Source organism: Apium graveolens, chromosome 8 (genome assembly GCF_009905375.1).
Source record: "Apium graveolens cultivar Ventura chromosome 8, ASM990537v1, whole genome shotgun sequence".
Taxonomy (NCBI): domain Eukaryota; kingdom Viridiplantae; phylum Streptophyta; class Magnoliopsida; order Apiales; family Apiaceae; genus Apium; species Apium graveolens.
In genome coordinates, this window is record NC_133654.1 from 167,728,655 (window position 1) to 167,746,410 (window position 17,756).

Sequence of the window (17,756 nt, forward strand, 5' to 3'; positions counted from 1 at the left end):
GGCAAGACTATTGTTTTTTAAATAATTGTTATTTTGTTCCCTCGATTGTGAGGAATATTATTCCCATGTTAGACTTGGCTGGATTTTCATTTATTATTGAGAATAATGAATGTTCTATTCTTAGAGATAATATTCTTTATGGACGTGGTACTTTAAATAATGGTCTGTATAAATGTGACATAATTTACTTCAGATTGAACAAACTAATAAAAAGAAAAGGGATGATGAAAATCTCACTTCATTGTGGCACTGCAGTCTCCATTTAGTAGACATGGAGAGAGGGCTGCAAATTTGCTAGGAATGGTACACACAGATGTATGTGGACCAATGTCTACGCAAGCCATGGGTGGATTTTCATACTTCATTACTTTCATAGATGATAGATCTAGATTTGGATATGTGTTTGATGAAACACAAGTCTGAAGCCTTTGAAAACTTCAAAGAATATAAGTATGAAGTGGAGAAACAACCAAACATAGTATTATAACTCTTCGATCAGATCGAGGTGGTAAATACTTTAATGGAGTGTTTCTAGATTATCTCAAAGTAAATGGTATAGGCTCCCAGTGGACTCCTCCAGATTGGTATTTGAAAGGAGAAATCGAACTTTGTTAGACATAGTTCGGTCCATGATGAGCTATGAGAATCTTCCAGTATTCCTATGGGGTTATGCATTGGAAACCTCAGCATATTTACTGAATAAGGTGCCTTCCAAATCTGTTCCTCAAACTCCGTATGAGATATGGAAAGTAAGGAAACCGGGTCTTAAACACGTTAAGATTTGGGGATGTCCAACTTATGTCAAGAAAGTTGACCCAGATAAGCTGGAATATCGATCCGTAAAATGTAGTTTTGTGGGATATCCTAAAGAGACTTTAGGGTATTACTTTTACACCGATCATCGGGTGTTTGTCTCCAGACATGCTACCTTCTTGGAAAAGGAGTTTATCCTGGAAGGAAACAGTGGGAGCAAAATTGAACTTGATGAAGTTCAAGAAGCACAAACTACTACGGATCAAGTGGAAACACCTGTTCTGACTGAACAACCTTTTGTGGAACAGCCCATTCATAGAACAGGGAGAGTGTCTCGCCAACCTGAGAGGTAATATGGCCTTGTCATTAAGAATGACAATGAGTTGTCGATCATTGATGATGACGACCCTGTGACCTATAATGAGGCTATGAGTAGTGTTGACTCAGAGAAATGGCATAGTGCCATGAAATCCGGAAAGGAATCTATGTATACGGTATACGAAAGAATGATTAGAGCAGATGGCCAGGTGGAGACCTATAAGGCCAGGCTTGTGGCAAAAGGATTCAAACAAAGGCAATGGATTGACTTTGATGAAACCTTTTACCTGTAGCCCTGTTAAAATCAGTTCGGATTTTGCTTGCGATTGCTGCTTACTACGACTATGAGATCTGGCAAATGGCCAGATGGTTTTCTTTCCAAGGGAAATGAAAACCTAGTGTGTAAGCTGCTGCGAACCATATATGATTTAAAGCAAGCTTCTCATAGATGGAACATCCATTTTGATGAGACAATTAAAGAGTTTGGTTTTATCAAAAACGTAGATGAACCATGCGTCTACAAAAGGGTTAGTGGGAGCGCGGTAACATTTCTTATATTGTATTGAATTAGAGTTGACACACATAACAACATAGCAGACCCACTCACAAAGTTACTTTATGAAAGTCACTTTGATCGTCATAAAGACAAGATGGGTATTAGATACCAGAGTGATTGGCTTTAGTACATGTGGGAGATTGAAAGGAATATGTCCTAAGTCCAATCATGTATTAGGATTTAGGAATAACTTCCTGTGTAATCTGTTTTGATTTCATTGATATTAATAAAAGACTTGTTTTGTTTTTATTACGTGCTCTATCTATTTAAGTGTTTAAATAAGATATACCATAGTTTAGAGTAAAGCTTTTTATAGATTATGATGAGATCATAATAGTGAGACCTAAAAGATGATAACTCTAAACTTAAATAGTTCCTGATCATAGGATTACTAACTGGTAATTAATAATCCGCAAAGATCAGTACATACTATGTTTGCTTCATTATGAAGGATGTCTGTTCTCATAGACATTTGTGTGGTGACACTATAGCTAGTATGTAGGTGCTTATTATAGAATAAGTTCACTGAACATGACTCGCACAGCTGAACAACTGATGGAGTTCACTCACGTGTCAGCAGTTGTTCACATAGTGATAGTTGTACAAGTATCCTTAGACTTGAGGTCATCATAGTCATCTTGTGTACACTGAACTATGCTTTGGTTTAGTTCTTAGTCTCCAGGGACAATTATTAGGGCTCTACTGGGTATAGGAATTTGTACACGAAGATAATGTATGATCAATAAAGGATCTACCCCTTCCAGTGAAGGAAGCGAATGTTCAAGGCTGATCCACTTATGCTAGTTCAGGAATCTCTGGCCAGAGTGAATGAAATTGGAAAGGAGTTTCTAATTTGCATAGAACTAAGCATAGTAAATGGTAAGCAAGTGATTAAATTAGATAGGCTTGACACGAGATCCATGCCTTGTATTTAATCAGGACTTTGTAGGGTAGAAGGAGTTTATTGTACGGTAACTATTCACTGAATAGGTTCTTGGTATTCTAAGCAGTGAATTCATATTATCCGGATAGTCGCGATATGCTGAGAAGTATCTCTCACGATATAGAATAAATGTGATTAATTAATTAATCATATTTAATAAATTAGAGAATTTATATAAATAATGATAAAATAGTTTTATTATTATTTATTTCTACTACCGGCTTAATATTGAACCTACAGGGTCACACCATAAAAAGAGAATGATTTAATGGTGGAGGAATTAATTAATAATGGCTAATAATTATTTATTTGTAAAATAAATAATTAATTGGAAAATTTAATAATTGATTAAATGAGATTTAATTGATTATAAATTAATTAAGAAAAGTTCTTAATATTATTAATTAAGGATTTAATTTTTGGAAATTAAATCAAGAGAGAGAATTATTTCTAAAGTGTTCCGAAAAAGGATTAATAATTAAAAGATGTTTTAATTATTAATGAGAATAATAAATGGGATAATAATAATAATATTTATGGGAAAATTTCAGCTAAAAATTTTGCCTATAAATATACTATTATAAACCCTATTTTTATTCTAACCCCAAAATTTTATAAAACCTTATTCTCTCCACCTCCTCCTCCTCCTTAACGACGTTTTCTTGGTGGATATCGGTGGAGTGCTTCACGTTTGAGGAGCAGCTGCTAAGGATCTCCGATCGTTGCTCTTGGATCGCATATTAAAGGTTAGTAATCGATCCCTATGTTTTTACCACGATTTATATGCTTTTATTTGGATTTTATATGCGTAAAAGTGTTTTACCATGCCTCCGCTGCGATTAAAATCCATCAAGCTTCACCCAACCAAGCTTTATCTCACCAAGTGAGCTCATCCACTACCACTTCCCGGCCTCCCGAAGGGCTGCCCAAGTTCGACCAAAGTGCCAAAATCCGGCCGAACCTCCGGTGAATTTTCCGACGAACTTTTCCGACCGTTTTTCAAAAGTGGTTAGTTTGAGCTCTTTGTATTTAAGCTTTGTACTTAACTTCTCTACTTCATCTTAAGCTCTAATACAATCTCTCTTATAAAGGAAGTTCTTGGGGAGAACTTAGATTCGAACTCGGAATTCGAATAAGTACTTGATCTTCGTAAAAAATCATTCCAACGAGAAGATCTAAAAAAAAAAGTACTTTATCTCCAAGGGGAGATTATATTTGACACAAGTACGAGTTAGCCAATTATTTCTTGCACTTTAATTGGATCTTGGCTAACACTCATTCGTGCTCATAAAATAATTACGAAGTAAAAGTGTAATCCCTTCTATCAACTTTAGTGTTTCGGGGGACTATTAGTTGTCTCATATAAACACTTCATAATTTGTCAAATCTTAAAACGGATCGTACGAGTTAGACAATTACTTAACGCTCTTTAATTGGATCTTGTCTAACTAATAACGTACATATAAAATATTACAATGTAAAAGTGTAATCCCTTTTATCATCTTTAGTGTTCCGGGGGATTATAGCTTGTTCCATTTAAACTACTTCGTAATCATCCGTTAAAATTAAGGATGAATTAAATCCAGGAGTTAGCCAATTAATTTACAGTATTTAATTGGATCTTGGCTAACACATATCGTGTATATAAACAATTACGAGTCAGATCGTATAAGCCCCTTCTAACATATTTAGTGTTCCGTGGGGTTATACTACGATATCTATAAAATACTCGTAATTATTCGTCCAAACTTCGAAAGCACAATCCTAAGCCAATTACTTGTACTTATTTAATTGGATTTTGGCTAAGACTCATAAATCTCATAAACGTGCTTGAAGTTAAAAGAGTATACTTCGACCTTATAATCGTCAAAATACAAGTATACCTTAAAACCTTAAGTTGATATACTTAAAGGTAAAATCACAACTCCGAGGTTGTAATTAAAGTATTCTTCGATCCATAAATAATTAATCGAAAGAAGAAGAATACTAAAGAAGTCATAAGCCATAAGTGCTTAATATAAAAAGGGACTTCTCATATTACTCCACAACTTTATTAAATCTATAAAGGAGTAATTATAAATATACTTGACCATCTTGTATTATTTTAAGTCAAGTAGAACTAATTAGTTTTAATATTCTTATTTGGATATTATACTACTTATGGGCTAGTACAGTAACATACTAGTTCAAAACAAATCTTTTCTTACTTGTTTTATTTCGTGGATTGTCTTTTTAGTTTTGTAGTGAGGTGAAGTGACGTGAGGTGATTCTCGTTCTAAGACCCAAGTCCTAGACTTACTAACGGGGAGTTAGTAGTCTTCGCACCGTGAAGAAGAGGAAAGACCCAAGACCGGATCACTAAGATCCAAGACCAGCAAAAGCTAAGGAAGCTAAGTCTACACAAAGGCTCTACAACAACTTTGAAGAAATTGCGGGGAGTTATTGTCTAAGATAAGTTGTGTAGGTAATACATTTATTTTGAGGTGGTGACCCTTCTATTACGCACCAAGATAAATACTTGTAAAGGGTGTAAAGGCTTCTCCACCTACTAAAGGAGCGAGTTTATTATAAGGGAAAATCCCGGGTCCGGGAGAGGAGCTCGGGGACTGGAGTAGGGGTGAGCGAACCTATTAGAGGTTGCGCCATCGCGAACCTGGATAAAATCACCGTGTTGTATTTTCTTTCCTTGCACTTCATCTTCCGCACATATAAACTGTATAACCACTCGGTAAAGTTTTAAAAAGGGATAAAATATTTTTAAAATGCCACAATAATTTTTAAATTGGTAATTAAGCTATTCAACCCCCCTTCTAGCTTAAAATAGCCCTCATACGGGACCTTACATCCATCATCCGATAATTCACCAAAAATCACATAATAATCACATAAAAATCATTTATTGATAAAAATAATTACACGCGATATCTGGGATATTACAAAAACTGAACAACATAATAAAGCAGCTACTATATGACAACCATACAGAAATCCAACTGATACAACTGATATCCAACTACTAATCCATCCGAGTACGCAACAAAATTAGCTGATATAACAGCCTCCAACTACTACAAACTACAACAACATAATATATATATATATATAAACAACTACAGAACTCCTGAAGAACCAAATCCGAGCTCTGTCTGACACTGCTGTAACTCTGCTCTAACCATTGCCACTGCCACTACCACCAATCAAGCCTAACTCGAACACCAACCAGTTAACCAAGTCCTGGTACTGAATGGCCCTTAACTCAGAGCTAATAAAAGGGTCAATAGTCCTATCTTGCTCAACAGCAGTCTGAGTCAAAGTCCTCACTCTAGCCCGGATATCAGGTGAGGGATAGGGATGCCCTAAAAGGGTCCAATTGGTACTCGATTAAGATGCGTGGCCAGCTCCAGGCTCTGCTCTCTAATAAAAAATCTTTGCATCGCCTGGTGAACATGATACGGAATCGGGGAAGAGGTACCTGTAGGAGCAGAATGAGGGACTGGTGGTCTAGAGTAAGAAGAACTAGGACCGCAACCTGGTGGAATGTCTTTAACAGTTGACACTGATCTCCAAACCCAACGGGGACGGGCACTAGGTCCAGGAATATCTCTCGGAACTAATTGAGGCACTGGTGGAGGAGGCAAAAGAGTCTCCTCAGCTACAACATCTAAGGTCCTCTATGAGTCTGAGTTGTCTAAATCAGATCGGTTCTCCCGGGATGGAGAACTGGAGATCACTATGGGCCACTGTCAACATTATATATATACATGAAAGACACAACGAGGTTAAGGAAGTTCTATCAAAACATCAATAGATGTTAGGGTAACGCCGTCGGAACCCTCGACTGACTCTTAGGGTTGCTCCTCTAAATTAGTTGCTGACTCACACATTAGGACACAGTTTTTATACCTTTTTGACTCGATTCCTAACCTAAATAAGGGACTTGAACCTGTAGCTCTATTACCAACTATGACGGCCTCAACCCCGAGGTCAGGAGTTGACATCACCAAACACAACAAACCACAAAATATAAGCTATAAGATTAATATTATTATAGTATCACGACCCCAAAAAAAGATCTGATCCAGGTTCAAGTATGATTTAAGCTACTCACTATTACAAACCATTTACTTAAAAGTCAGACACACTAAACTTATTCAACAGCTCATCAGACCGCATGTGGTCTGATACAAACAACCTCAGTGGAGCCGGGTCCGGAAGGGGATGAGACTCGATTCTGCCAAGGTCTGATAGGTCTTCTAGGCATCTGCGATATACATATAACAGGTTACAAGAGTGAGCATATAATCGCTCAACAGTACCAACAAATGAATATCAAGATAAAAACAGTAAAGTAAACAGTTATAGGAATAGAACAATGAATCATATGAAATCAGTAACCTGTAAATCATTTCGAACAACATTAAATAATCATCAATAAAGAAACTGGATATCACTGACTAGCATGCTCTTTATAAAACAACATAGTCGTGTATTTTGTAAATACCATAGTCCAATTTTAGCATGCTATTCACATTTGTTATTCAACTCTATGAATCACTTATTCCCTTACGGGAATCGCAAAGACAAGTCAGATATATAATGGATATGTGAAGACAACTGATCAGGCTATCAACACCAGACGGCTCCAACTGCCATCCCGTACCCCTGTTCTGGAACTCAGAGACTAGCTAGGTCTCTGACCTGCTGGACTAATCGGTTAGGTAATGCTCGCAACCGAGTTAGCCTCTTACGCAACCTCAATAGGCCACTCTGGCCCCTATGTATCCAATATCTGACCGTTTTATCCAGTTTTCAAATCACTTGTACCTATCTCATTTTAAAACCGTTCATTTATAGCACACGCAAAAACTAGTTCACAAATCATTTTCATTTGAGATAGGTACCTTTCGAAGTTACTTTTCCCCAAACCGATTTAAAATAATTAGTTATAAATATAGGGGATACGTAACTTAAAACAATCTATGTTCCTGTACGAGAATAAAACAATAGTTTATTCATATGCACTGAACCATAAGGAATGGTCAGGGGTACTTGCCTTGCAATGCTTTATAGAAACCCTAGGTAGCTTTTACGCTGACTTCGGTCCTTTCAAGACTCGACTGGGATTTACAGTAATACAGTACCCTAATTAGTTACCGACATGCTTGATATCCTCGAACCTAAATAACCCAATCCGATAACCCGACTCGTATAATATATATACACATAATCACGTAATAGATATTCACAATAAGGGTAAAATGTTTTATATCGTATAGTACGTTTATCATATTTTTAAAATAATTTTCATAAAATTTCGACAGCGACTCCTCTGTTTATAAGCCTGCCCGTCGAAGCATAATCGACGTCAATTCCAACAAATCATAATTTTCGTCAGAATAAAATTTTCAGAAATAAACAACTATTTACGTACGAAACTAATTACAAGAACCATTTTATTTATTTTATAAATTTAGGACTCAGAACGTATCATCACCGTCCACCGTCGACTCACCGAAGTTCATCGTCGCCGGCAACAAAATTTTGCGGGTACCCGATAAATTTTCTGATTTCCAATGTAAAACTTTGCCGATTATCTATAACAATTTCCTGCACGAATAAATTAATTCTTACTCAAGTAAAATCTTGCAGAAAAATTATTAAAATTATTATAATATTCCAATCCACAATCTGCAAAGACAGAACAGGAACGAAACAAAAAGCCACACAGCCCCAACACGCGCGGACGCGCCGCCCACACACAAACACAACCAACACACACACACGCACACACTGATACACACACAACACATACACAATCGAGCACACACATATACATACCTATATGCATATATATGAATCAATAGCACAGAGACTGAACCAACCAAGCCAGTACTTAAGCGGCGGCTCACCAAAAAACAGGCCGGAAAACGAAAACGGCGGTGACCGGAAACACCAGGGAAGAAAAAGAGAAACAGAACGCGAACGGAGGAAAAAAAGAGAGAAACAGAGAGGGATTTATGAGAGAGAAATATAAAGAGATTAGGAGAGAACGAGAGATGAGAGAGGAGACGAGAGATGAGAGAGGAGAGTGACACTCTGATGCTTTTGTGTGTGTTAATCCACTGCCACGAAGCAATTAACCAAGATACATGGCAAAAATTAATAAACTGATTACTTACACGCGTCCCTGGCGAATAAACAGAATTCCGACTCGTTTCTCTTAATTAAATGTACCCAGGTGCACATAAAAATTCATCGAAAAATCACAAATATAGTACCAAAATTCTCGGAATATTCAAAAGTTAATAAAATGAAATTTTCAAGATTTTTTAAGCCATTTTTGAAACGCAATTCATATCCGCATTTAACGATTTAACGACTAAACGCTCGAGTGAATTTAATCCCAAAAATTCCCAATCTTTTTTAAAATTACCAAAATATTATAAACTTCATAAAATATCAGTTTAGTAATTTTTGAAGCATCCTGAATTAAATACTGATTTTACAATTAAATGCAATCAGAAAATCATTTAAAGGTAAATAATTAATAAAAATATTGAATTCTGAATTTTATAAAATTCCAAAAATAATTATTGAAATTATAAAATCATAAAAATAATTATAGAGACAATCTAAATATTATAAAAATAAATCTGCAATAAAATCACATTTAAAAGTGGAAACAAATCAATATAGCTCAATAATTAATTACGCAAATAAATCATGTACACCAATAAATCACACATAAATAATAATAACAACACCCAGCTGTCAAAGCCAATACATATATTTAATATAATTAATTATTTAATAATTACACTTTTAAATCATACAAAATATACGAGTCATTACAGAATCAATGATCGATTAAACCTTTAATAAATAATGTACAATGTAATATAATCCCTTTAACCAAATATCATAGATTAAACTAGAGGCATGTAATGTGTCATCCTCATCATAGTTTAATCCAAGTTTCCTTGATCAATGAGTATACTATCATACCAAATCAACATTTGAGTGTGGTCACGCATTTCATAGTCTAGCTCACACAAGAGGCCAATAATATCACTCCTTAAATAGGAGGGTTAAATCTCATCAAGATCATTGATATTTCTCATACGATTCATAATATACCCAATGACCACTTTTATCATTACCCGGTCAAGAATAATTTTTAATGGAATCAATGTATATTAATTCTCGTATAGAAATATAATGACTTCAGGTCTAAGGACCATTACATTATTATCACTGTGAGAATTACTTATGACACAACAGACATGTAGAATCTCACATCGAGTCTGTCAAGCACCATATACATTTACATAAGCCTGTATTTTTGACTTTAGTATCACTATACCTATGATTGATCGGTCTGAATTATCGTAGAAGGGGGTGGGGTTGAATACGATAATCACTAAATTAGAAAATTCTTTCGAATCTTTTGCGGATATAAAATTTAGTGCTCAGTTAGTGGTTTCGTGTTCTTGAGAGGAATAGTGTTTGTAATAATAAAAAAAGAACAAAAGATATTCGGGAAACATATATTCGTATATGAATCCTCGAGGGTGTTGCTACACTCCGGTAAATAAATTAACCGACTACAATCTAAGGACAACAAAGTTCCTATCTTCTACAAAGATTCACAAATCATATCCTATACAATGATCTAGCTTTTGTTTGTACTAGGATTTAATTACCAGGTAACGTTTATAATGCCCCTAAGAATATACAAGAGTTAAACTGGGCATTATAACGTTACTCCGATGAGAAGTTAAACGGATAAACAAAAAGCTTGAGCTTCTCTGTAAATTCTTTGCTGCAATCTACAGCTCTTTTGGGAGAGAAGAAGATGAACAGAACAATACAATTGCTTGCTTAATGCTTCTGTTACTGAGTGTAGACTTTATATTCAATTAAAATGTGTGGCTGAAATTGAACCACACAAATTAATTGTACAACAAATATGTGGCTGAGGAGTAAGTGGCGACCAGTAGAAGTATAACCTGCGACTAGCTTTATTTGCAACCTGTGACTAGTAAATTAACTAACAAAAATGGCAACCTGCGACTAGAAAATACAAATGGCGACTAGTATTTGATTTACAACCTGTGCCATGTTTCTTTTACTTTATCACACAACCTGCGACCAAATATGTGGTTGCCAGGCTTGTTTACTTTGCTTATTTTTTTTTCTTTTTTCTTTTTCTTTTTCTTTTTCTTTTTCTTTTTGTTTTCTTTTTGTATTTTCTTTTCTTTTCTTTTTCCCTTTTTTTCTTTTTCTTTTTGTTTTAATTTAAGTTTAAATTATAGCTAAATTAATTTATAAAATAAACTAAAATATAGTTTATATAAATAAACTAATTTAGATTTATAAAATAAACTTATTTAAATTTTATAAAATAAATCATTTTAAGTTTATTAAATAAATTATATTAAAGTCCATTAAATAAATTTGTTTAATTTAACAATTAAATTTTGAGCTTCGCCAGTCCCTCGAGCAATTTAGCCGTGTACCCCGCGCACCTCTTCTCGTACTTTAACAGATAAACGTTCAATCCAAGTACGTTCCTCAACTTAACAATTCTTCTATAAATAATACCCAGATTCCTTTCACGAGCTGTTGACGCCTAGTGCAACTGGTCTGGTTCACAGACGACTAACCCCGATTCAGGTCTTCGTATTATAGCCTTGATTAAATTGTTAAGCTTGCAACAACTTTGTCACTTCAAGCAATGACTGTCAATAAACAACTGCACTTTCACTGGAATTCTTTTTGGTACTTTAGAAAACATCTTCATTGCTACTACAATCTTGAATACTTCATTCACTGTTCTTCACCGACGTTTGAACATATAAATGAACTCATGTCAGTGAGTATAACATCAAGACTGCAGTTATCTTCTTTAACCTCTGTCTATACCCTGTCTTCAATTCTTCAGATTCCTATGCTTCTTACACTGTCTATCTTCAATCAATGCCAATACACTGAAATCTTCATGTGACACTTATACACTGAATCTTCATCATTTCTGAAACCTTGAAAGTCTTTAACCTTTATTCTTCACTGAGGCATGAACATATTAATGAGCCTCTTTCAGTGACCTGTAAATAGACTTCAAGCTTTCTTCTAATCTTTTGATTCTTTGTATTTGCCTTGTCTTCATTTCTTCTGATTACTTGTGTAGACGTAATATTATTAACCTGTCATGTTCTAGTGTTGTTCTCATGTTGAGTTATCACGTAACTGTTCATACAGCTATGCAGTCTCACCAACAATCTCCCCTTATTTGATTGTTAAACCTAACAAACAAATTAAATAGAGAGGATAACTTAACTAACAACTAGGAAAAAGTAAAGTATCAGGACTTGTAAATAATGCTACTGGTTTTTTGGATCAAGTTTCGCATTTCCAGATTTCTTTAGTAACTGAAATGAAAGATGCTTGTTCCTCTAGCACTAAACTGATCTTCAAGTAGTTTCATCTTGATTTTCTTGGTTCTTCAAATCTCTACCAGATAACACTTCTCATTCTTGAAGTAATCATCAGCAGCTTCCTTTGTACAACCACATTTCCCGTTGAGAAGTGCATATATCTCTTGCTTCTCCCCCTATGAGAGTAAACTTCTTAAAGAAGATCACCTTTATTTACCACCTCTCCCGTATAATAGGATCAACAGATAAAAACCAATGGTACTCCCCTTTTGGAAAACAGCTTCTCCCCTTATGAAGAATAGTGATGAACCAAACCACTTCTTCTGATCACTAGGAAATCACCTTCGTGTTAACCACCTCTCCCATACAATAGGATCCATAGTTACAAACAACAATGGTATTGTAGTTATATACTTTACCTTTTTCCTCCCGCCTACTATTTATCCCCCTTAGTTGAGGAATCCTCCAAACTATTACGTAAGCTTTTATCTCCCCCTTAGAGAAGAAATGTATGCTGTCGTCTGAAGGAGTTCTCATATTTCACTTGGTTGGAAAAGAAATAACAAGTCATAGTCTGATCAACGATGTCCCTTTAAATGCTGCAATAATAACTTCATTGTTGATCATCATATTCACCAATCTTCCCAACTCCTTATACCTCCCAAACATGAGATCACCAATTGTTAGCTCCAAACTGTTAGGTCCTGAAGTGTTCTAATCCATTCTGTAAATGTTAGGTCCCTAAGAGTTACGTTCCAATCATAAATAGATTCGAAACCCGAAATATCAAGAACCATATTTAGGGATAGGGAATGGGATATGATGTTTCTCTTTCTTCCTCACTGCGAGTGTGTGATTCTATTTCGTGTACCTCACATGTGTTTTACTCTTCTCTCCACTCGTGTTTACACTCATTCTCACAAGTGTATCACTCCTCTCACAGCTCCAAAATCCAGTTGTACCTGGAAGGAAAATCACCTTAGCCATCCTTAAGGAGGTCATAGGTGGTGCAATAGGAGTTCACAAATCCCCATCCTTGTTAGACTCGTCAGATGAATCTGAGTCATAATATACAAGTTTCTAGTTTCCCTTTTAGGGTTCGAGATTTGAAATCTGGGAAGGTAAACAATGATCCAAAGAATTTAGCATAAAGATCAAAGTTCCCTTCTAATATCTGTGAAGACATTTCCTGGAGACTCATCAGGTAAATCTGAATCATTATCAACAAGGTACCGATCTGCACCTATGTCAGATCCAATATCCACAGATGCATCCAGAGGATTTAAGCCTGGGGAGGTAGACACTGACCACTGATATATGGCTATTGGATCAGTATCCTCTTCTAACACCTGTAAAGACAATTGGTCCATTAAAGAACCTTAAATAATCGAATCTAACCTTAAAATGGTTGAAACTCTTATTTCCGTCAACTCTTCCTTTGTGTGTGTAACCTATCCTTGTGCATCAAGAATTGTTTATGTTTGAGGTGGTGAAACTACATCGGATACCTTGGCCGATAAGCGAATTTCAATAGACGCACCCTGTTGAGAGGATGAATCTAGTAACTATTTTTGTGCCTTTTCAGCCATTACATCTTTTTGAGAAGATGTATGGGGGCTAGCAGTTGTCTTGGTTTAAATACTACTCATCTTTGTAAGAGACAAAGCTGCTGGGTTGACTTCAGAACCTTCCTTATGTGGTGCACTAAGGCACTTTCTCCCTCACGCTCATTCATACTTCATTTTAGGGGTGAGAGTGTTGTTTGGTTCTCTTTATGTGTTTTTCTTTATAGTCTGGGATAGAAGTTGTGGGTTTTCAACCTCATGACTATCAAATGAAAGAAGGCCATTGGAGGCTTAACCTATATCACAGAACATATGACGATATAGAGATAAAATGCACTTATGATCTACAATGAATGAAAATCATGCATTTAATCTTTTGAGAGAAATGATCTACAATAGTGATTTCAAAAGATTTTGATGAAATAAGCACTCACCATTGTAGAAAGAAGTTTGATTTTTCTCTTAAAACTGTTCGAGTGCACAAGTCTGTTTTTATGCCTAAAAAGATAAATGATTTGATAGGACACAGACTCATGACCTAGTAGTATTAAGAAGAGGAAGAAATATTTTATCTTTGAATATGAATGAGTTTTTGTAAAAGCATTGATCATTTAGTGTAAAATCTAAGAAATTCTCATTCACGTCAAAAGCTCCATAATCCATCCTTTTAAAATTATAATCAACAACAATGTTTGTTTATAAATAATCTTAATAAGAATGGCTATGCTACTAATTTTAAATTATAGTGAATCTTTCAGATATAGCTAACCATTTAAATTCACTAGAACTTAAAATCTCACAATTATCTACAACAAAATATTAACAACATATCATTGACTGATAATTGTCAAGTATTATAGATACCTATAATTATGTTGCATCCTACTTTAAAAATTAAAATAAGATATCAATGAATTAAATACCAAATATCTATTAAATAGACATTAGCATTCAATTTCATATACTATACAATTGTTAACTCCTAACAACTGTAATATCTCAAACAATACTGGTTCGATAAATAAGGCAACATTAACCAACATTGTCTTGTTTGAAATCTTAGAAAAACATTCTAAGTTCCATGTACTTTGACCCATTGAGTATTGCATCTATTATCAAAGTGTTTAGGAATTTGCAAATAAGTAGAAAAATTATTCTAAGTGGACAACATATGGTTACTTCTAATAAAGCATTATCCACATTGACTGTAGTTGTACTTAAGAAAGATTTTTACAACTTTTATATTAGTATAAGTGACTGAAGATAACCATTGATTATATAGGGAAGTTCTAAGTAATGTCACAAATACTAATACTTCCCAAATAGTTCATAATTAAAATCTTAACTAAATATCATTAACTGATATAAGTCAAGAATTAGCATACAACTAATCATGCTACAATCATTGCTTTGATTTCAGCGAATTCTTGAGATTTAACATTGCTAAATTCACTAAAACCAAAACCTCATAATTAACTTATAACACATAAGTTACAATCAATATACTAGATATCAATTGTTGACAGATTTAGTTATAATCAATCATGCTTCTTATTTATTTTAAGTTAGTTTGAATTATGGAGCAAATAAAATCATTGAATTGCTTCAATTTGCATAATACAAACTACCCAAAATAAATACTAAATAAATAAATACTAAATATCTACGAGTTAGATACTAGCACTTAATTATTTATAATTATCCTTGAATAATCACTAATATGACATCTGACTTATATACTTGGCAATCACTCTCTGGATAATTAGTAGTTTTAGAAATACTTTCTAAGCATATAAAATATTGAGAATTTCATACACATGACTTAGAAGATACTTTAACCTTCAGTATTAGTGATTTTAGAAATAAGCATTGATTACTTAGAACAAAAATTCTAAATAATATCACTAATACCAAAAGTATCATAATTATTCATACACGATACAAATAACTATGATGCATACTATTTTAATATAATTCAAATTATGAGATTGATATGGAATGGAATTGTCTACAATCATAATTTAAATTAATTAAAATAATATTCAAACTTAATGCTATAATACTTAACTACCACAAATGTATATGATATTGTAATTATGATAATCAAGATAGTAGCCCTAAGTACGAGGTCTTGAATTACTGATGAATTCACAAGTCCTTCAAATATTGAAGATTTAATACTTGTGAACTTATATAAAAAATTCCTTATAGATGAGATTTCCAGCTAATGTGCAATGAATGATATCCCACACTTACAAACCAGTTTTGAAAATTTAACTTTATCAAGTGATTTAGTAAATGTTTCTGCAAGTGACTCTTTGACTAAAAGACATGCTCTCGAAAGAAATGATACCTGGTATGAAGGTGCCTTGTCATAGAGTATTCCACAGACTTGTTGGATTTGAGGTTGTTTCTTATTAAAATAAGAAATCAATCTTCTTCTATGAAGTTGACAGCTTCCTGAGATGCTTCTCTTGTTACTTAAGTTGACAACTTCAAATATGCTTCTCCTGTCTTTCTTACAACCTGTATAATCTATATCTATATAGCCAAATATGTTAAGCACAATATCTTTAGGGTACTTTACTCCAAGAGTTGGTAATCCCGTTAGATATATAAAATCCTTGTTAATAGCTATACGATTGAATTCTCGAGGATCCACTTGGAACCTTGCACATTGGCATCTTGAGAGCATTACATGTTGTCCATTAGCATTTGAGTAAAAGAGTGAGCTTGTCATACCTCTATAGCTTATCATTATACCTGAATTGTACTAATCAAGCTTTAGTGGTTTCAGTTGGTAAGTAGTCTTGGAATGTTCGAAATCATCCAAATTTTGCATCTTCAAAAGATCCTTAACTTACTTGTATTGCCATCATTCTTTTGGTTTACTTGAGCTTCTAAAAGAAATATTTTTTTGGCATGCTTGTAGTAATTCCAAATAGAATTACAACCTTTCCAACACACTCCTCCATACCTACTCTGCAATTACTTAGCAAATAATCTTGCACAAGTTTTTGTTTGTAGACCAATATATTTAACATTATCATTATATCACTACACATATATGACATTCTGTTTGTGTCTAGTGATAAGAGAGTTATTAATATGACAACTCTACTAGTTCATATTAAATTGTAACTTTAGTTAGAGTGCCATACCATGTCCTTGACGATTTCTTGACTAAGATACCATTTCATACCATCCTGAAGTGAGCTTGTGAAGAAGAGATATGCATAGTCCAATAGATCTGCAACTGCAAAGTCCATGAACTATTGTGCATTAACTTCCTCCTTTGACTCACCAACCAGAATTGCACTTGTACACATTTACCAGAGTCCAATTCCAGGTAGAATGTGCATCAGATGACTGATATGTCATAATATCCTCAAGTCTTGTCACTGGTGCTTTCTATCAGATACTGCTTCCAGATAATAACCTAGCATCCAGTTTGGCCTTGTCCCTCGTAAGAATGCCATTGTCATCCAGTTTTGACTTCTGGTTATCCTGGTACCAATTACAAAATTGTCATTTGGTTTGGATACTAGCTTCCTTTCAATCTCCTTGCTGACTGATTGAGTTCATCTTGATTTGCAATCACCCATCAATCTGGATCTATTAGAGCTTCTGTAACTTTCTTAGTTTCTTCTTCAGATAGGAAACTAGAGAATTAATCATTCATACTCAGTAGCCCCGCTAATCATTACTTCACCATCTGGATCACTTAAGAACTAGAATCTGGGAATAATATTGACATGAAACCTTTGTCTAAGCAGATATGTTCTTTTTGTATCCTCTTGATTTACAATGAGGTGGTGTGTCTGACTAGTTGATCCTTTTATTTCTCCCCCTAAGCTTTTGCTGGGATTTCTGGAAAATCCTTACCCTTGCTGACTAGATTCATTGAAATAATGAGTTGTGTTATACACTACAATTCTACTGCTTGGATATGAATCATCAATACCATTAATTTCTCCTGTAATAGCTTGGAGCATGGAGTTGTTAAACTATGCATTTTGACTTTCAATCATCTTCAGTTGATAAAACACAAATTCCCATAGATTGTATACTCCATTGAGTAGCCATGGAAAATATCCTAACTAGTCTTAGCTGCAAATGCCAAGATCTTTAAATAACTGAAAACATTTCATTGTTTGCTTCTATAGAATATTATCTCCAAACAC

General features: G+C 34.4%; 1 protein-coding gene across 1 annotated transcript in view; it reads right to left on the reverse strand.

Annotated features, from left to right (window-relative positions):
* Window positions 1-5,738: 5,738 nt before the first annotated feature.
* The window catches only part of LOC141680132 (uncharacterized), a 114,211-nt gene continuing 102,193 nt past the window's right edge, over window positions 5,739-17,756 (reverse strand). Inside the window, exons 4-6 of the mRNA XM_074486438.1 lie at window positions 6,713-6,831; window positions 6,043-6,222; window positions 5,739-5,926 (exon numbers count right to left, since the gene is read on the reverse strand). Coding sequence (XP_074342539.1) covers window positions 5,739-5,926; window positions 6,043-6,222; window positions 6,713-6,831 — 487 coding nt within the window. The remainder of the gene's footprint in view (window positions 5,927-6,042; window positions 6,223-6,712; window positions 6,832-17,756) is intronic.